At 42.6% G+C, this 21728-nt stretch overlaps 2 protein-coding genes across 6 annotated transcripts in view; one reads left to right on the top strand and one right to left on the bottom strand.

The window, feature by feature from the left end:
* Positions 1–18541, bottom strand: part of exoc6b (exocyst complex component 6B) — a 50527-nt gene extending 31986 nt beyond the window's left edge. Inside the window, exons 1-8 of one of the 2 annotated variants that reach the window (XM_057853811.1) lie at positions 18313–18541; positions 15390–15555; positions 15272–15319; positions 13597–13687; positions 13484–13529; positions 9427–9631; positions 2495–2662; positions 504–572 (exon numbers count right to left, since the gene is read on the bottom strand). In XM_057853811.1, the coding sequence (XP_057709794.1) occupies positions 504–572; positions 2495–2662; positions 9427–9631; positions 13484–13529; positions 13597–13687; positions 15272–15319; positions 15390–15555; positions 18313–18401 (882 nt within the window). In that variant the 5' untranslated portion in view covers positions 18402–18541. The remainder of the gene's footprint in view (positions 1–503; positions 573–2494; positions 2663–9426; positions 9632–13483; positions 13530–13596; positions 13688–15271; positions 15320–15389; positions 15556–18312) is intronic. The other variant, XM_057853812.1, reaches the window with a different exon arrangement.
* tkfc (triokinase/FMN cyclase) overlaps positions 1–21728 on the top strand; it is a 170661-nt gene that overhangs the window by 137565 nt on the left and 11368 nt on the right. For 3 of the 4 annotated variants that reach the window (XM_057853816.1, XM_057853815.1, XM_057853817.1), the window contains 3 exons: positions 18770–18843; positions 20648–20837; positions 20907–21011. In XM_057853816.1, the coding sequence (XP_057709799.1) occupies positions 18838–18843; positions 20648–20837; positions 20907–21011 (301 nt within the window). In that variant the 5' untranslated portion in view covers positions 18770–18837. Of the gene's footprint in view, positions 1–17943; positions 18128–18769; positions 18844–20647; positions 20838–20906; positions 21012–21728 lie in introns of those variants that run through there. The other variant, XM_057853819.1, reaches the window with a different exon arrangement.

Raw genomic sequence — 21728 nt, forward strand, 5'->3', positions numbered from 1 at the left:
TCATGTCACCCAGTTAGCCTCTCCCTAACCCCGCTCTTCCCTCGGCTCCCTCCCGCCATCGCTCACTTTCTCCTTCCTGTCAAAGTTCATGCACTTCCTGTCCCCCTGCCAGAGAGCGCACACACATACGGTGAACAGAAACAGTCGACGTGGTGGATGTGCTGGCCCGGCCACAACCTCTAAAGAGCCTGCAGGCGCGCACACAATATGGGGAGCTAACCCAGTCAACCCTTCACCCATGTCGCCTTCACTCCAATTGACGTGACACACTGCAGCCACCTGGTTGGAGCTCAGCCAGGCTCTTCTCCGTTTCATCGGAACTTTCCGCCATCGGGCCGCAACGTGTGATGAGTCACCAGTTCTAAAGAAACGTTCCGGTGGCGCTACCAAAATGTCGGCTCGTGGCGCGCAATCGTTTTGCGTCGCCTCTCTTCTGCTGCCAAGAGGTTTCTATCCAGTTGGTCTGCAGCTGATATGCTAACAGGGGGGGAAGATGAGCTCACCAGCACAGTGTAGATATGTAGACAGCGGTACACTGGTGAGAAGTCCACCAAGTCCTGGGCACCGGTCACCTGCGCAGAAACAAGAGATTGTTCAGGACAAAACTAAATGAGGTCAGTCACGTAAACATACAGAGTCTGTCGGGAAGTCTAATCTCGGATTCAGGAGGAGCAGTGTGGTTTTCGTCCCGGCCGTGGAACAGTGGACCAGCTCTACACCCTCGAGGATGAGGATTTGGAGAAGGCGTTCGACCGTGTGCCTCGGGGAGTCCTATGGGGGGTGTTCCAGGGGTATGGGGTACCTAACCCCTTGGTTAGGGCTGTTTGGTCCCTGTACGACTGGTGTCAGAGTTTGGTCCGCATTGCCAGCAGTAAGTCGAATTCATTCCGAGTGGGGGTTGAACTACGCCAAGGCTGCCCTTTGTCACTGATTCTGTTCATAATTTTTATGGACAGAATTTCTTGGAACAGCCGAAGTGTTGAGGGGGTCCAGTTTGGTGGCCTCAGCATTGCATCTCTGGTTTTTGCAGATGATGTGGTGCTGTTGGCTTCATCAAGCCGGGACTTCCAACTCTCTCTGGAGCGGTTCGCAGCCAAGTGTGAAGTGGTTGGGATAAAGATCAGCACCTCCAAATCTGAGACAGTGGTCCTCAGTCGGAAAAGGGTGGCGTGCCTTCTCTGGGTCGGAGATGAGATTCTGCCCCAATTCGAGGAGTTCAAGTATCTTGGAGCCTTGTTCACGAGTAAGGGTAGGAGGGAGGGGGAAATCGACAGGCGGATCGGTGCAGGATCTGCACCGGTCCGTGGCGTGTCCTCTCTGGGTCGGAGATGAGATTCTGCACCAATTCGTGGAGTTCAAGTATCTTGGAGTCTTGTTCACGAGTAAGGGTAGGAGGGAGGGGGAGATCGACAGGCGGATCGGTGCAGCGTCTGCACCGGTCCGTAGTGGTGAAGAAGGAGATGAGCCAAAAGTCGAAGCTCCCGATTTACCAGTCGATCTATGTCCCTACCCTCACCTATGGAGTTCTGGGCCGTGACTGAAAGAACAAGATCCCGGGTACAAGCAGCCAAAATGAGTTTCCTCCGCAGGGTGTACGGTTTCTCCCTTAGGGTGAGGGACTCTGTGTCGAGTCGCTACTCCTCCGCGTTGAGAGGATCCATTTCAGGTGGCTCGGGCATCTGGTTCGGATGCCTCCTGGACACCTCCCTGGAGAGGTGTTCCGGGCATGTCCCACCGGCGGGAGGCCCTGGGGACGACCCAGGACACGCTGGAGAGACTATATCTCTCAGCTGGTCTGGGAACGCCTTGGGATCCCGCCGGAGGAGCTGGTTGAAGTGGCTAGGGAGAGGGAAGTCTGGCCTTCCCTGCTAAAGTTGCTGCTCCCACGACCTGACCCCGGTTTAAGCAGTAGATGATTGATGGATGTAAATACAGCAAGAAGGTAGGCTTGCAGGTAAAATGAAAAAAACCCTGCAGAGGAAAAGAGGAGTACAAAGAGTGCAGAGGAACATAGGAAGAAGAGACTCAAGGGGACAGCCGTGAATGACGGGAAGAGGAAGACGTGCCAGGGGCAGAGACGGCGTAAGGTTGGCATTGGTGCCGACGCGGCTGTAACCCCGGCGACCGCGGGGTCAAGTCTTTGTGGGAGCCGAGGCTTCGAGCAAGTTTTACAGGACGTAAATAAGCCAAAAGGGACAACGGGGACCTGCGAAGAGAATGGCAGCACCAGGGTGACAAGTTCAGCCGCATTGTGCTCGGCCTTCCTTAAACGCGAACACGTCGGCAGCATAAAAGAGCTCGGATCCCGCCAGGAGCGACTTGAGGAGTTCATTGTCCTCGCACTTTGGCAATAGTGGCACAAGTTGGGAGTAAACATCCTCGTTAATTCCCACATTCCCATTAAATGCTCCACTATTTGTTTCTGCTTTTCACTTCAACACACGTTTTCAAATTTAAACAACCGGGTCCAATTGTGTGTGTGTGTGTGGCTCACTTGGTCAGCCTCTTCTTCATCCCCCACATCCAAGATGCCAGGGTGCACTTCTAGCCCGCCGTTGCTCTGCGTGACCCCGCCGGGTGCCTCCTCTCTCCTGAGGCGTCGGCCAAAAAGAGCCCTGGGCTGCGAGGAGATGGAGCTGTCCAGGGAGCGCTGCAGCTGCGCCTGAAACCCACAACCAAACCGGCGCCAAAGTCACCAACGCTTATATTCACATCATTCACGACGGTCTGCAATTGAACGAATTGACTCGGTCAGAAAGAGGAAAACTCCAGACGCGGAGTTCCCGGTAAGGCGGTGAACTCGGTAGCAGACACCGCACGCCGGGGCAGCCGCTCCATTTTCTCTGATGGTGTGCCGCGCCGACCCAGCGGGTACTCTCTGCCACGCGCGCACGCATGTGTGTGTTCAGTAACTAAATACAGGTAATCAATCTTCTTCCACTTCACAGACCCAACAATCTGTTTCCCATTAGTGTCTGCGCGTACGCGCGGGTGTGCGCGTTTCGGACTACCGAACGCTCAGCACAAGTCGGAGCTGCTCCCGTCTCCAAGTAAATATGTCAAGAGGCAATACATGGAAAGATGAGGACATGGAAAGACTGAAATGAAGACGTTCCGAGATGGACGAGAGCAATCGCGAGTCGCGTTCGAAACAATTTAAGAACCCTTTTCGTAATGAAAGTAGGAGCGGGAACCTCTTGGTACGTCATGATACGATTTGCGATACAAAGCCCACGATAACGATAATCTGACGATATGGCGAGACAAGGATTTTCGATGCATTGTTCAGGAAATCATTCTAGGATATTCTAAAAACAACTAATAAACAGGAAAAACAAGCTTCTACTGTGAATTGGAATGAGTTTATCACTAGTAGACGTTCAATCCGTTTAAAGTGGGAGGGTGGCAGCGAATGAATGTTCATTCGCTGCCACCCTCCCACTTTAAACGGATTGGACGTCTATGGCCGTCAATTAGGTAATTTTGGGCCATTTAAGGTCTCACTGGAACAGCACCAAACAAAAGTTCCAGCATCATCACTTTGTCCAATGCAGATTCTTGACTCTTGACAAGGTGATGATGCTGGAACTTCAGTTCAGTGCAGTTCCAGGGAGATTTACAAAGATGATTGCCTGAAGAAGACATCAAAATTCATTTTGGGCCATTTAAGGTCTCACTGGAACAGCACCAAGCAAAAGTTCCAGCATTGTCACTTTTGTCCAATGCAGATTCTTGACTCTTGACAAGGTGATGATGCTGGAACTTCAGTTCGGTGCCGTTCCAGGGAGATTTACAAAGATAATTGCCTGAAGAAATCAAAATTCATTTTGGGCCATTTAAGGTCTCACTGGAACAGCACCAAACAAAAGTTCCAGCATCGTCACTTTTGTCCAATGTAGATTCTTGACTCTTGACACCTTGTCCAATGCAGATTCTTGACTCTTGACAAGGTGATGATGCTGGGACTTATGTTCGATGCCGTTCCAGGGAGCTTTACAAAGATGATTGCCTGAAGAAGACATCAAAATTCATTTTGGGCCATTTAAGGTCTCACTGGAACAGCACCAAACAAAAGTTCCAGCATCGTCACTTTTGTTCAATGCAGATTCTTGACTCTTGACACCTTGTCCAATGCAGATTCTTGACTCTTGACAAGGTGATGATGCTGGAACTTCAGTTCGGTGCCGTTCCAGGGAGATTTACAAAGATGATTGCCTGAAGAAGACATAAAAATTGGACCATTTAAGGTCATTTACAGTTGTGGTCAAAAGTTTACATACACTTGTGAAGAACATAATGTCATGGCTCTCTTGAGTTTCCAGTTATTTCTACAACTCTGATTTTTCTCTGATAGAGTGATTGGAACAGATACTTCTTTGTCACAAAAACATTCATGAAGTTTGTTTCTTTCATGACTTTACTATGGATAAACAGAAAAAAGTGATCAAATCTGCTGGGTCAAAAATATACATACAGCAGCGCTAATATTTGGTAACATGTCCCTTGGCCATTTTCACTTCAATTAGGCGCTTTTGGTAGCCATCCACAAGCTTCTGGTTGAATCTTTGACCACTCCTCTTGACAGAATTGGTCCAGTTCAGTTAAATTTGATGGCTTTCTGACATGGTCCAGTTCAGTTAAATTGGCAGTTAAGTTGGCTTTCTGACATGGACTTGTTTCTTCAGCATTGTCCACAAGTTCTCAACGGGGTTCAAATCAGGACTTTGGGAAGGGCATTCGAAAACCTTAATTCTAGCCTGATTTAGCCATTCCATTACCACTTTTGATGTGTGTTTGGGGTCATTGTCCTGTTGGAACACTCAACTGCGCCCAAGACCCAATCTTCGGGCTGGTGACGTTAGGTTATCTTGAAAAATTTGAAGGTAAATCCTCCTTCTTCATTATCCCATTTACTCTCTGTAAAGCACCAGTTCCATTGGCAGCAAAACAGCCCCACAGCATAATACTACCACCACCGTGCTTGACGGTAGGCATGGTGTACTTGGGGTTAAAGGCCTCACCTTTTCTCCTCCAAACATATTGCTGGGCATTGTGGCCAAACAGCTCGATTTTTCTTTCGTCTAACCACAGAACTTTCCTCCAGAAGGTCTTATCTTTGTCCATGTAATCAGCAGCAAACTTCAGTCGAGCCTTAAGGTGCCGCTTTTGGAGCAAGGCAGCCTCTCAGTCCATGGAGATGCAAAACACCCTTGACTGTGGACACTGACACCTGTGTTCCAGCAGCTTCTAATTCTTGGCAGATCTGCTTTTTGGTGATTCTCGGTTGAATCTTCACCCTCCTGACCAATTTTCTCTCAGCAGCAGGTGGTAGCTTGCGTTTTCTTCCTGATCGTGGCAGTGACAAAACAGTGCCATGCACTTTATACTTACAAATAACTGTTTGCACTGTTGCTCTTGGGACCTGCAGCTGCTTTGAAATGGCTCCAAGTAACTTTCCTGACTTGTTCAAGTCAATGATTCGCTTTTTCAGATCCATGTATGTATATTTTTGACCCAGCAGATTTGATCACTTTTTCTGTTAACCCATAATAAAGTCATAAAAGAACCAAACTTCATGAATGTTTTTTGTGACAAAGAAGTATCTGTTCCAATCACTCTATCAGAGAAAAATCAGAGTTGTAAAAATAACTGGAAAATGAAGAGAGCCATGACATTGTTCTTCACAAGTGTATGTAAACTTTTGACCACAACTGTACTTGTTTATTTTCAGTTACTTCCTGTTGATTTTGGGGTATTTTATGGGTCACTTCCTGTTTATGTTGAGGTACAGAACAGGAAGTGACCTGGGAATCAACCAAATGAATAGGCAGTGACTCAAACTCAACAGGAAATGACCTATAAATGCCCTAAAATGAACAATAAGTGACCTGGAAAACCGGACAGAATGACTGTGAATGCTCTGGTTTGGAATGAACGAATGGTCCCAGTCTAAATGGATTGGGCGTCGAGCACCGTCAATGGCAGCCTTAGAGTTAACTGAGACACTATGATGGTGGAAGATTGACACCTTTTTAAAATGATATCTCGATTCTTAGCAGGAGCATATCGATAACCTTTTGGGACACAAAGTATCACGATATATCACCATTTCGATATTTTATCACACCCCTAAATGAAAAGTGTTGTATTTATTTTCACACCCGACTCCGGAAAGGTTGGATTTCCGAGTGCGAACATGTGATCGCGTATCTCGATCACAGGACGGTCTTATCCTGCTGTGTCGCGGTTACACAAGCGGATTAGGAACAGTCATCCAGCTCTACTGCTGGCTCTACCGAGGCCTCTTCTTGGAGAGGATGGAAGTGACTTGGGAGTTAGAAACAAAGAAGACTCTTGGGCTTGTGAGACATTTTCAGAAACATTACGGCGTCTGCGTGTGACAGGTACAGTGGCGCCACCCCTATAAATTGGTTGGCCACCCCTCCTGCCAGTATATCGTTACATTGTTGTCGCATCAGTTATGCATTTCATCCCAAATTAATGCATTTATTTTGTTTTGTTAAATGTAGGGCTGTCAAATTTATCGCGTTAACGGGCAGTAATTAATTTTTCAATTAATCACGTGAAAATATTTATCGCCACTAACGCATTTGCAGTACGACTCATTCACGCATTGCCGCAAACAGCCTACAATGGCGCCGTTTTACTTATTTCCAGAGGTAAGAGGCAGAGTGGAGTAGATACAAGCATTCATTGGGGCTGTGATTTTAATTGGCAAAAGCTTTATCTCTCCCACAGCAACTATAAATATTGTGGGAAGCGACGTGGGAAAGAATGACAGGAGTTGATCTTTTTACTTAACACCCTGAAGTGTACCCAACGCAGAGAAGATATAGCATTTGCAGCCACCACCTGTGCTGCAACGATTAATCGATTAACTCGAGTATTCGATTAGAAAAAAAGATTCGAATTAAATTTTGCTGCTTCGAGTATTCGTTTAATTAAAGTGCCACTGTAATGGTTTATTTTGAAAGTGTTTGCCTTTAGTTTTCTTGATTTGGGTGGATACACTGCCCTCTAGTCTGCCTCATTTCACATGGCTGAATCCAGCTGTTCCATGTTAAGACCAACATAAGCCAAGTTTTTGTATGAGCTAATGTTTTTTTTTTTTTTTAATACATTCTTAGTTTATAGGTATATTTAGCTATTTTTTTGTGGGAATACGTGTCCGAACCATTTGTTTAGAACATTGTAAAAAAAAAAAAAGCGGTTTATAGCATTTAAGCTAGCCATTGTTCTTTTGTTGTACATGAATCCTTTTTTTTTTTTTTTAGTACCGTTTGAGGTTTAGCTAAAGTATTTGAATTTGTTGTTCCTTATCCGATTACTTGATTATTCCAACTAACTAGTTCATCGATTAATCAACTACTAAAATAATCGATAGCTGCAGCCCTAGCCACCACACACAGTCATGGTTGCACCACTTCCCATCATGCATTTGGGCAGAACAGTTAAGTCGCTACAGTGTCATTTACTGAAAGCTCAACAAATACACTAGATGGCAATATTTAGTCACAATATACAAACTCACATTTATCCTTTATGAATTACAAGTGTTTCTATCCGTGGATCCCTTTCACAGAAAGAACGTTAATAATGTTCATGCCATCTTGTGGATACATTGTTATAATAAACAAATACAGTACTTATGTAGAGTATGTGGAATGTATATATCCGTCTTGTCTTATCTCTCCATTCCAACAATAATTTACAAGAAAATATGGCATATTTTAGAGATGGTTTGAATTGCGATTAATTTTTAAGCTGTGATTAACTTGATGAAAATTTTTAATCGTTTGACAGCCCTAGTTAAATGTACACCTTATGCCTAATATATGGCGGAAAACACTCAGGTGACTTGAAGTTCCGCTCTGAGACCCCCAATTTGGCCAGATTTCAAAATTGTCCGATATGCATGTGTGATACATCATTGGAAAGCTGAAAATCTCAATTTTCAGGGGGAAGAAAAATTTTGAACAGGAGGGCATTTTTGAAAGAAAAATTTTTTCAAACAGCAAAACCATAACTGGAGGCGAGAGGAGAATTAAAGACGCCACGATTTTAACGACATATTATCGCGAACTTACCTTGTTTCGATCCAAAAACTCCATGTAGCATGTATCACTGAGTGTCAAGACACAGCTGTGAATGGCCACAGCCAGATTTTTTGGGGGATTTTATGGGTGAAACATGGTGATATAACAACGGTAGCGATGCAGAAATCGCAGACAACAAGGAGTGGTTGAGATTTTCTTTTTCATATAGTTCCCCTTTCAAATGTTATTTTTCAAATTTTCTTTGTTTGGATCGATAATTTATCATCTAATATATCGGGGAAAATGCGACAGTAACAAAAAAATACAATTAAGCGATAGTTATGAGGTAGATATCCTTGACTTTTTTACAGACGCCAAATTTTTCATTGTGACGTAATATGTTTAAAAGTTTAAAATATGCGAGTGAATAATTTTTTTAAGTCGTTTTCTTTTTTTTAAACTAAATTTTAGACATCAATTAATGATTCTAAGGTAAAAATGACAGACATTTTGAATAATAAATATAACTACTTTTTATGGCTAGGTTGAAACAAAAACTGTTGCGAGACGTCTGTAAACGGGGGTTTCCAGGGTAAAACGGGCAAATTAAAAATAGTTTGGGGGCTATGGGAGCATATAGACATATTGTTCTATCAAACAAAACAGTTGTTTTGGCTTAAAATACAACAGTTTCTCTGCAAGAGGAGTGTAAGAGCAGAAACTGCTTTTTCAGTCTTGTCTGTGTTTTCCGCCATATACAAAATGCAATAAAACCGAATTGTTGTGGAACTCAAAATGTTGACTGGACAGTTATGGACTATGCATATTAAATCGTTTGTAAGATCAAATATTACACAATACACCAAAGTATATCAGTAGCCGTGTCCTTTAGTCTTTCTGATAGTTTTCCCCTGACCTTTTTACTGCAATAATATAATGAAAACCTGAAATCATGGCTTTTAGTTTTGGTGTGCCACCCCAAGATTTTAAGTGGCCCCATCTGGCCACCCCTATGAAAAATTTCTGGAGGCGCCACTGGACAGGTAGCTATCTCCAACGCGACTGAGAGTTGGACTTTTCCTCCTTTGAGGCTCATCTGTCTGTCGCCAACCGCTCCTTCCCTGTTCCCGTCCCGCCCCCTCATCCTGCACTTTTCACTAAACAACATTCCCCGAATAAACAAGAGGCCTCACTTTGAGCTTCCTTGGCCTTGGAAAACACAGAAACAATGAGCTAAGTGCTGAAAAGCAGGATTTCGGTATACGTTTGTGTGTGCTTGTGCGCATTGTTCCCAATGAAAAACACGCTTGGCGAGTAACATGCGTGCTCAAACGCACGTCTGATGGTCATCCTTCTGCGACTGACATACCTGCCTGATAGCCGTCTCTCCGATCTTGTCCGAGTGTTTTCGGATGCTCTCCAGGAAGTCCTTAAGCTGGGTCATGGCCGTGTCGCGGATCTGCGTTCGCAACTTGGGCAGGTTTTCCGCCATGATGGCGCAGAACCGGTATTGGCCCGCTCTGGGAAGACACGTCTGCTCCAGCTGTTCCGATGTACGCAGGGCCGGATAGTACCTAACGCACATGCATTTCTTGACTTACGCTCAGATCGAGTGGAAAATTAGCGCGGTAACAGAACGTACACACATAAATTTTTGCATGTGTCAACGTTGGCTGACCTCTCACTGCTCTGTGCTCTCAGAGGGGACCAAAAAAAAGCACATAAACAAAGCATTCATTTATGAGCGAGAAGACTCCTGTCTTTAGGTCAGGGCCAGGCCATTTGGAAAGTATTCCCTGTGCTCTGGCGCCACCGCTTGGGTGACTGCTGAACTACCTCACACAGTCACAAATCACCCCAATGAAGAGCAAACCTTGCTAATTCACATCAATACTCGATTGAAAAAAATTAGGGCTGTCAAACGATTAAAAATTGTAATTAATCGCAATTAATCGCAATTCAAACCATCTATAAAATATGCCATATTTTCTTGTAAATTATTGTTGAAATGGAAAGATAAGACACAAGATGGATATATACATTCAACATACGGTACATAAGGACTGTATTTGTTTATTATAACAATAAATCAACAAGATGGCATTAACATTATTAACATTCTGTTAAAGCGATCCATGGATAGAGGCACTTGTAGTTCTTAAAAGAAAAATGTTAGTACAAGTTATAGAAATTTTATATTAAAACCCTTCTTAATGTTTTCGTTTTAATAAAATTTGTAAAATTTTCAATCAAAAAATAAACTAGTAGCCTGCCATTGTTGATGTCAATTAGGGCTGCAGCTATCGATTATTTTAGTAGTCGATTAATCGATGAACTAGTTAGTTCGAATAATCAAGTAATCGGATAAGGAACATGAAAAATCAAAATACCTGGGATAAGCCTCAAATGGTATAAAAAATAAATGAGGATCTATGTACAACAAAAGAACAATTGGCTAACTTACATAGCAAAAGTCCGCTATCTTAAATGCTATAAAATGCTAACTTTTTTTTTTTATCAGTGCTCCTAACAAATGGTTCAGACTCATATTCCCACAAAAAAACGACTTAATATACCTACAAATTAAATCACGAATGCATTAAAAAACATTAACCCAAACAAAAACTTGGCTTCCGTTGGTCTTAAGGGGGAGCAGTTGGATTCAGCCATGTAAAATGAGGCAGACCAGAGGGCAGTGTTCCCACCCTAATCTATAAAACTAAATGTAAACAATTTCAAAATAAACCAGTACAATGCCACTTTAATTCAACAAATACTCGATGCAACAAAATTTTAATTTGAATATTTTTTTCTCATCGAATACTCAAGTTAATCGATTAATCGTTGCAGCACTAATGTCAATAATTACTTACACAATGTAATGGGCGCTGAAGCCTATAAAATCAGTCGCACCCAAGCTCCAGCAGAGGGCAGCAAAACTCCATAAAACACAAGTGAGCGTTTCACTGTATTGTCATTTAAATCTGTCTGAGCGGGACATCTGCGTTAATTACATCAAATATTTTAACGTGATTAATCTAAAAAAAAAATTAACGCCCGTTAATGCGATAATTTTGACAGCCCTAAAAATAATAAAACAAAAACTAGATCGATCGGGTCCGATCACGTCATTTTTAAAGTATCGGAATCGGCAAAAAAATATCGGACATGCCTTTTTAAATATATATTATTAGGGCTGTCAAAATTATCGCGTTAACGAGCGGTAATTAATTTTTTTAATTAATCCCGTTAAAATATTTGACGCAATTAACGCACAAATGCCCCGCTCAAACAGATTAAAATGAGAGCAGAGTGAAAGGTGTACTTGTTGTGTTTTTCGGAGCTTTGCCGCCCTCTGCTGGCGCTTGAGTGCGACTGATTTTATACGCTTCAGCACCCATGAGCATTGTGTAAGTAATTATTGACATCATCAATGGCGGGCTACTAGTTTATTTTTTGATTGAAAATTTTATAGATTTTATTAAAACGAAAACATGAAGAGGGGTTTTGATATAAATTTCTATAACTTGTACTAACATTTATCTTTTAAGAACTAAGTCTTTCTATCCATGGATCGCTTTAACAGAATGTTAATAATGGTAATGCCATCTTGTTGATTTATTGTTATAATAAAGACATACAGTACTTATGTACCGTATGTTGAATGTATATATCCATCTTGTGTCTTTCCATTCCAACAATAATTTACAGAAAAATATGGCATATTTTATATATGGTTTGAACTACGATTAATTTTTAAGCTGTAATTAACTCGATTAAAAATTTTAATCGTTTGACACCCCTAATATATATATATATATATATATTTTTTTTTTTTTTTTTTTTTAATTAAATCGTTTCTAATTGGATTTAACGTTACAGTCAAAATGTCTTACACATATCCAGAGTGTTTAGTTTTGGCTTAAACTGGGGCTGTCAAATTTATCGCGTCATCAGCGGTAATAATTTACGCAATTAACGCATGCGCTGCACTACCCACTCACGCATTGTCGCGTTCAATCCATAATGGCATTGTATTACGTATACATAGAACTAAAAGGCAACGTTAAATGAGTAGAGAGAATTTGGCATGCTTTGAAGACTGTTGTAAATTGGCTAAAGCCTTCCAATCCCTCTCAACGGTCAGAAATATCGTGGGAAAGAAAGGTAGTAGTCAATCTTTTTCTTAACATCCTATTTTATTTCCCAACGCTGAGAAGATATATCAATTGGTACCATTACTCACAGTCATGGTTGCACTTCCCATCATGCATTTGGGCAGAAATGGCTGAATTATCATTTACTGAAAGCTCATAAAAATCCACTAGATGGCAATATTTAGTCACAATATACAAAGTCACATTTATCCTTTAAGAATTACAAGTCTTTCTATCCGTGGATCCCTCTCACAGAAAGAATGTTGATAATGTAAATGCCATCTTGAGGATTTATTGTCATAATAAACAAATACAGTACTTATGTACTGTATGTTGAATGTATATATTCGTCCGAGTTTCATTCATTTTTTTCTTAATGTATATGATCGGAATTGAATCGGGAGCAAAAAAAAAAAAAAAAAAAAAAAGCAATCAGATCGGGAAATATCGGGATCGGCAGATACTCAAACTAAAACGATCGGGAGCAAAAAAACATGATCGGAACAACTAACAAAAACTGTACATCAGTGGTCTCTAAACTATTCAACATTGGGCCGCAGTGGGTGCAGGATTTTGTTCCAACAAAACAGCACGACACCTGTGCACCAATCTGGTGTTTTACAAGTGTAATCAGTCGATTGCAGTCAGGTGCTACTTGTTTTAGCAGACACCTCATTGGTTAAACTGTCTGTGCTCGATCGGTATGAACAAAAACCAGGACCCACAGCGGCACTTAAAGACCGGTTTGGAGACCCCTGCTGTACATAATGCAGGTAAATTTTACTTGCGTACTCACACTACCCTATCACACTCTTATCTGACCTATCTTCCTTTTCCCTACCCTATTGGTTACTAGTTGTTTTCCCTTCCCACATGGTGTCCCCAAACTATTCCGCATCTGGCCGCTGTGGGTTCTGGATTTCTTTCCAACAAAACAGGACGACACATGTGTACTAATCTGGTGTTTTACAAGTGTAATCAGTTGATTGTAGTCAGGTGCTGCTTGTTTTAGCAGAGACCTCATTGGTTAAACGGTCTGTGCTCGATCGGTAGGAACAAAAACCGGAGGACCGGTTTGAGAATCACTGCCTTAGCAAGAGCTCCGGTAGCGTAAGAACCTCAAAAGTTTCCACAAAACGTGACGTCCTGAAACCTCGCTGTATTCCGTAAACACTTTGACATGTGAGGTCACATTGCCAGGTTGTGTGGCGCCACCTGCTGCTCTGATGTGCATTGACAGCCTTTGCATAAGATGCTTTGTTGTCATACCTTTTGGCATCCATTTGCTCCTGAAGGCGTCTGTACATCTCCAAGACTGGAACACATATAACGCTTGTGTTAGGATTTAATGGATGGTACCCGTGTGTGTCTTTGTGTGTTACCTGGCAGGCAGTGGGTCAGTTTGTCGACGGTGGTCGCAATGTTCCTCTGTTGAACTCGACACTGTCTCAGCTCCTCCATGGAGCTCATGAGCTGCGCAAGGATAGTTTTGAAGATAAATGATGTGGACGTACAGTGGGACAAATAAGTATTTAGTCAACCACTAATTGTGCAAGTTCTCCACTTGAAAGTATTAGAGAGGCCTGTAATTGTCAACATGGGGAAACCTCAACCATGAGAGACAGAATGTGGTGTGTTTTTAAAGAATTTATTTGCAAATCATGGTGGAAAATAAGTATTTGGTCAATACCAAAAGTTCATACTTTGTTATGTACTTTTTGTTGGCAATAACAGAGGCCAAACGTTTTCTGTAACTCTTCACAAGCTTTTCACAAACTGTTGCTGGTATTTTGGCCCATTCCTCCATTCAGATCTCCTCTAGAGCAGTGATGTTTTGGGGCTGTTGAAGGGCAACACAGACTTTCAACTCCCTCCACAGATTTTCTACTCCAGGACCTTGAAATGCTTTTTACGAAGCCACTCTTTTGTTGCCCTGGCTGTGTGTTTGGGATCATTGTCATATTGAAAGACCCAGCCACGTCTCCTCTTCAATGCCATTGCTGATGGAATGAGATTTTCACTCAAAATCTCTCGATACATGGCCCCATTCATTCTTTCATTTACACAGATCAGTCGTCCTGGTCCCTTTGCAGAAAAATAGCCCCAAAGCATATGTTTCCACCCCCATGCTTCACAGTGGGTATGGTGTTTTTCGGATCCAATTCAGTATTCTTTCTCCTCCAAACAGGAGAACCTGTGTTTCTACCAGAAAGTTCTATTTTGGTTTCATCTGACCAAAACACATTCTCCCAGTGCTCTTCTGGATCATCCAAATGCTCTCTAGCGAACCGCAGACAGGCCTGGACGTGTACTGGCTTCAGCAGGGGGACACGTCTGGCACTGCAGGATTGGAGTCCCTAGCGGCGCATTGTGTTACTGATAGTAGCCTTTGTTACTGTGGTCCCAGCTCTCTGGAGCTCATTCACTAGGTCCCCCCTTGTGGTTCTGGGATTTTTGCTCACCGTTCTTGTTATCATTTTGACGCCACGGGGTGAGATCTTGCATGGAGCCCCAGATCGAGGGAGATTATCAGTGGTCTTGTATGTCTTCCATTTTCTAATAATTGCTCCCACAGTTTTCTTTACACCAAGTGTTTTACCTATTGCAGATTCAGTCTTCCCAGCCTGGTGCAGGTCTACAATTTTGTCTCTGGTGTCCTTCGACAGCTCTTTGGTCTTGGCCTTGGTGGAGTTTGGAGTGTGACTGACTGAGGTTGTGGACAGGTGTCTTTTATACCGATAATGAGTTAAAACGGGTGCCATTAATACAGGTAACGAGTGGAGCCTCGTTAGACCTCGTTAGAAGAAGTTAGACCTCTTTGACACCCAGAAATCTTGCTTGTTTGTAGGTGACCAAATACTTATTTTCCACTCTAATTTGGAAATAAATTCTTTAAAAAAGTTTTTTTTCCCCCACATTCTGTCTGACATGGTTGAGGTTTACCCATGTTGACAATTACAGGCCTCTCTAATCTTTTCAAGTAAGAGAACTTGCACAATTGGTGGTTGACTAAATACTTATTTGCCCCACTGTAGATGCTGACGGGAAGGGACTTACATCTTTGCCTTCGCCCTGAATGGAACGGTTGGTCTCAGTCACCTGACTCTGCAGGGGGTAAAAAACATGCGATCAACAGTTGAAACAACCTCTACCTTCATGCTCTCGTGGTCCCTACCTTAAGCTTCTGCGCTTCACCACGCACTTTCAACAGCTCCGTGATGGAGTCAACAAAGCCCTGGAAGTGGTGGTTGCACATCTTCTCTATCTCGCGATCGTGATTCCTAATCCGAGCATCCAGCTTGGCCATGAACAGGCCGTGTTCCTGGCCATCGTACACAGACCTGGATGACAGAAACTTGTCGTGATTTCCCGTCGGGCTGAAACCATTAGATAGTTGAAAGGTGGAGAAACAGGAAGTAACACGCGAGCTTGTGTTCCCATTTTTGAGCAACAAAGGATACATTTTCTTCCCTTGTTTTTTCCCGTCTACGTACACACCTGCGTACGGCGTGAAACCCCCAGCCTGCTGTTGACCAGGATGTAGCAATGAAGTGCTTTCTTTAGATACTTGCACGCTATTAATATAGGTCGTCTTCTATTGTTTCGACATTTCTTTACCAGAGCTGCACAAGTCCAAGGTCGACTCCCAAACAGAGGAATGTAGCAGCTTGTCTCATCCTGCTCACAGGATAGACATCCAATCAGATGCCGTAGTCGTAGCCAGTGCTACCACTTCAATAGGATTGGACATCTAATGCCGTCAATGGCAGACAATGTGTCTGACCAAGTCATGATCGCAATTATTTTACATTAATTAAAGTGAGTATGTGTAATGGGTCCATGCAGGTCCGTTGTGTACTATGCATAGAAATCTCCCTCCGGATGCCTTCAAAAGGGCACACTGGCAGATAAAACTGCTAGCCTGGGCTATTGGCTTAGTGGTTAGCACTATGGCTGCAGCTATCGATTATTTTAGTAGTCGATTAATCGGTAAACCAGTTCGAATACTCGAGTAATCGGATAAGGAACATAAAAATTTAAAATACCCGAGCTGAGCCTCAAACGGTATAAAAAAAAATGAGGATCTAAGTAAAACAAAAGAATTTACATAGCAAAAGTGCGCTAGCTTAAATGCTACAAAATGGTGTTTATTTTATTCTTTTTTATTTTTTTTGCAGTGCTGTTAATAAATGGTTCAAACAAAAATTCCCACAAAAAACAGCTGAATTAACCTGTAAACTAAATTATGAATGCATTAAAAAAAACATTAGCTCCAACAAAAACTTAGTTTATGTTGGTCTTAACAGGGAGAAGCTGGGGTGGGGGTGGGGTTGGCGGTGTGTCCCCTCTTCCCATCCCTGAAGGCTGGTTGATGGGGGCGCGGGTGTATCCTGGGGAGGTGACGATGGCTTCTTTGCTGGGCTGATGGAGGAGGGATGGGCTGCACTCCCCCGCCCGCCCGCCCTCCTTCCCTGGGGTGGCGCCCACACTCGTCTGCGTGGCTGTCGCATGTTTGGTGGGGCTCGCGCGCAGCTGAATGTGATTTGGCGCGCTCGGGTGGGGGGCCCCGGTGCCCGGATTGGCGATGGGCCGGCGTAGGATCGGTTGCCGACAGACTTACACACAAGGGATTCACACGATTACTGGTTTCTCGATCGCAGAGCTGATTTGTGTACATTTCACCCCTCCCAATCACCTATAGACTCCCCCAACTCCCTCGGGTAACGCGGGTCCGTTATGTAGGATGCATAGAAACAGCCCTCCCATCTTCAAGAGGACGCGCTGGCAGCTAAAGCTGCTAGCCTGGGCTATTGGCTTATTGGTTAGCACGTTCGCCTGCCATGCTGGTCTCATCGTACGTGTGGGTACAAGTCCTGACCTGGCCGAGGGGGACGCATCACGTCGTGCTGACCAAGTACATCTGCAGTAATTTAGTATTGAAAGATCAGTACTATATGTATTAGTGCTGCAACGATTAATCGATTAACTCGAGTATTCGATTAGGAAAAGGAATCAAATTAAATTTAGCTGTTTTGAGTATTCGTTTAATTAAAGCGGCGTTGTAACGGTTAATTTTGAAAGTGTTTGTATTTAGTTTTATTGATTTGGGTAGATACATTGCCTTCTAGTCTGCCTCATTTCACATGGCTGAATCTAGCTGCTCCATGTTAAGACCAACATAAGCCAAGTTTTTGTTTGAGCTATTTTTTAATGCATTCGTTGTTTCGTTTATATGTATATTTAGCCATTTTTGTAGGAATATGTGTATGAACCATTTGTTAAGAGCATTGTTAAAATAAAATGAAGCGTTAGTGTTTGATAGCATTTAAGCGAGCGGACTTTTGCTATGCAAGTTAGCCAATTGTTCTTTTGTTGTTCTTAGATCCTTATTTCTTTATTTTTTTTTAATACCGTTTGAGGCTCAGCTCAGGTATTTTAATTTTCATTTTCTTTATCCAATTACTCGATTATTCGAACTAGTTAATCGATTAATCGACTACTAAAATAATCGATAGCTGCAGCCTTAGTATGTATCCATAAAATAGTATCGGTGCAAATCTAGCTATAATAAAACCCTATTACTATTATTCTAAATGTATTAATACCTCAAGCATGGCGCACTTGTGTCCTCTAGTGACCGGGAGCAGTATAGCAGATGACGTCAGTTCAATTTGATTGGGCGCTCGCTGTGAGAGCCACTCATTTAACTTATTGGCTACCATTGACGGCGCGAGACGTCCAATTCATTTTAACTGGACTGGACGTCAAACATGACCCGTGCTTTGGCAACGTGAAAAACGAAAAGAATATTCCGCGTCACGTTCTTGTCACTTTGTCCACTCTAACAAGTGGCAAATCGAGTGTTGCGGGTTCGAGTCCCCGTCAGTGTCAACTCCACCAGTGACCAGAATTGTAAGTAGTTAGCTCAATCTAGCTAAAATAGCCTGTCAACATCCTTTACTCGATAGAAGCACATTCAAAGCCAAGCTACTGTACGTCCTTTGATGCAACTCCATCAGCTAATTCGTATTTGCTAGCCGTCCGATAATGGACGTAGGCGTTTTCAAAGTTTTGGGCGACGACGCCGGGCGACCTACCGCAGCGTCGGCCCTATACAGTTGGTGTCCGTGCTCTCTATTTCGCGGAGAATTCGCTCGTGCTCGGCGGCTGTCTCCACACTCGCCATAGCGCATGTTGCTCCGGACGGTTCCGAGCTGAGTTGAGCTGGGTTTTAGAAGACGGGTTGAGCTCTCAGCTCAGTGCGTCATGTCGCGCCGCCGGGGTTGCTTCGTTGTATAGAGTCAGCGCCGCCCAATTGAGCGGAGTTAACACTTATCATCACTGAACATACACGAAATACGTGTTCGGCCCGCATCGTGATTAAAATCAATCATAACGACAAAATACTCTGTTTTTATTTGTTTACGTTTCAACCAAACGACATTCGAAGGACTTTTTAATAGTGTCAACATTCTAGACGCGTTTTAGCTGAAAATTTCAACTCAAAATGCAGTTTTAGTTCAACAATGTCTATGCTGTGCTTTTGTTCTGAAGGGAGGACATCCGGCCAGCCTGTGTGACGTCATCCAGGGATCTAACTGGGAAAGAATAGTCGACTTGTCATGGAGGTAAGGAAGGTGTAAAGTGGCAGATCAATAATAAGCAATGTCTGACTTGTGAACGCAACACTTACTATTAGTTTGTGTTTTCTGCTAAGACTTTTGGTACATTTAATAATACTTTTTTTTTCCCTCAGTCACAGTTGGATCAAAGTCCGAGTGAATTGAGCTTGTCCTTTCACAATATTGACTGATGGAGCAACGATGGCTAACAGAAATGTTGAGAGCAATTGTGCCTGCAAACTGCAACATTGTTTTTTAGTCAGTGTTGTTAATCTTACTTTAAAAAAGTAATTAATTACAGTTAGGTTTGTTCCGATCATGTTTTTTTTGCTCCCGATCCGATCCCGATCATTTTAGTTTGAGTATCTGCCGATCCCGATATTTCCCGATCCGATTGCTTTTTTTTGCTCCCGATTCAATTCCAATCATTCCCGATAATTTTCCCCGATCATATACATTTTGGCAATGCATTAAGAAAAAAATGAATAAAACTCGGACAAATATACACATTCAACATACAGTACATAAGTACTGTATTTGTTTATTATGACAATAAATCCCCAAGATGGCATTTACATTATTAAAATTCTTTCTGTGAGAGGGATCCACGGATAGAAAGACTTGTAATTCTTAAAGGATAAATGTGACTTTGTATATTGTGACTAAATATTGCCTTCTAGTGTATTTGTTGAGCTTTCAGTAAATGATACTGTAGCCATTTAACTTCTGCCCAAATGCGTGATGGGAAGTGCAACCATGACTGTGCGTCGTGGTACCAATTGATATATCTTCTCTGCGTTGGGAAATAACATAGGGTGTTAAGAAAAAGATCAACTACTACCTTTCTTCCCCACATTGCTTCCCACGATTATTCTAATCGTTGGGAGTGGGATTATAGGGCGTTAGCCATTTAAAAAAAAGGCTCCAGAAGCTGCCAAAATTCTCTCTACTCATTTTACGCTGCCTTTTAGCTCTATATACTGTATGGGTAAAACAGCACCATTATAGATTGAACGCGACAATGCGTGAGTGGGTCGTGCAGCGCATCCGTTAATTGTGTTAAATATTGTAACGTGATAAATGTAAAAAATATTAATTCTCGCCGTTAATGCGATAAATTTGATAACCTTACCTTAAGCTTAAACTAAAGACTCTGGAAGAGTGTAACACATGATGTCTGTAACGTTGAATACAATTAGAAAACGATTTAATTAAAAAATATATATCTATATTAAAAAAAGGCATGTCCGATATTTTTTTGCCGATTCCAATACTTTGAAAATGACGTGATCGGATTATTATTATAATATTGTAGCATCTATAAGGACTACATCCACTTGGTAATGATAATGCAAACTGATCAGGAAAACAGTCTATTATTTTTAATTAATTGTACCCACCTGAACGCCACGAACTGCATGTAAAAAGTTTCCCGAGCGTTTAACAAGATGCTCGCCACGCTAAATGCTAATTCTAGCAAAAACGCTAAAGCTATGCTACGGCGTCACAACCCCCTTCCCTCCTTCCCCTTCCTGCTGTACTCTCTCTGTGTCATTCAACCAAATTGGAATAACATTCTTAGTAACGGTAACGGCGTTGCAAAGATGGGAAAAGTAATTCATTAGATTACTCACTACTGACAAGAATAGCGCCGTTAGTAACGCCGTTATTGACAACTCTGGATTTAGTACCATGAAATGGAAGAGCTGGGGATTATAATCGATCCCTTTTCAGTCACAGTAGACATCCAATATGGTGTTGTTTATTGTAATGAAACTGCAATGAACAATTTTTTTCTTTTTCCATACAGCCCCAAAAGAAACTGATTAATTCTGCGGAGGACTGCGTTGACGAGGCTCTTTGTGGCCTGGTCAGGGCTTCCGGCGGTTTATCTCTGCTGAGGGGTCATCGGGTCGTGCTGCGATCAGACCTGGACCAATTGAAGGGGAAAGTGGCTCTGGTGTCAGGAGGCGGGTCGGGTCACGAGCCCGCACATGGGGGTACGACCGACAACTCCTGTAAAGCTTTTCCGGAAACGTTTTAAGCCTTTTCTGAAACACCACGTCCAGGTTACGTGGGTGCCGGTATGCTGTCAGCGGCAGTAGCAGGGGCCGTCTTTGCATCTCCGCCTCCTGCCAGCATCTTGGCTGCCATTCTGTGCCTGCACAACGCAGGTAAGCTTATCATTCGAATTCAATGTAATTAACAACATCAAAATTGTTATACCAGGGGCGTAGATTTGCATAGGGACGATAAGGACAAAACACGACCAACTTTTCAAGATACTCAAATTGTCCCCATCAACTTTTAAGCAACCTTATTTGTGTTATATAATGACTTCAGTTATATAAGTCATTTAGATAGTCTTCCCATAAGTTTTAATTGTTGTAATTGACCCCACCATTATTAAGTGAATTATTTTCATTATATTCAGATTGACATGTACCTCTTTTCTTTTCACTTGCTGAATGTGCCGGTCCACTTTTTTTTTACCCCTCCTAAATGCACATTTGATTAGCTGATGACTTGACCCCATGTCCACACACATTAGATATTATTTTCAGCCAGCAGCAGCCACTGTAAGAAATGTAAAAAGACGTCAATGTTGTGGAAGTGGGGAACACACCACTAATTTTGCTACTGAAAGTCCAACCTGCATCAGAGTTAGCATAACACTAAACTGTGTGAACTTGCTAACCTGCAAAACCCGAGTAGGAAGCTGCTTAAAGAGCAGTGTCCTCCTCTATGTGTTTTCTACTGTTAACATTAAATTAACTGTAAGAAATGTATTGAACCGAGGTTCACCCACGCCTTCCAATTTTACTTTTTATTTTATTTATGTGGTTTTAAAGCAACCCACAGGAGCTTTCATTTTTTTTCGTTGGCTGTGC

This window comes from Corythoichthys intestinalis, chromosome 13, assembly GCF_030265065.1.
Source record: "Corythoichthys intestinalis isolate RoL2023-P3 chromosome 13, ASM3026506v1, whole genome shotgun sequence".
NCBI lineage: Eukaryota > Metazoa > Chordata > Actinopteri > Syngnathiformes > Syngnathidae > Corythoichthys > Corythoichthys intestinalis.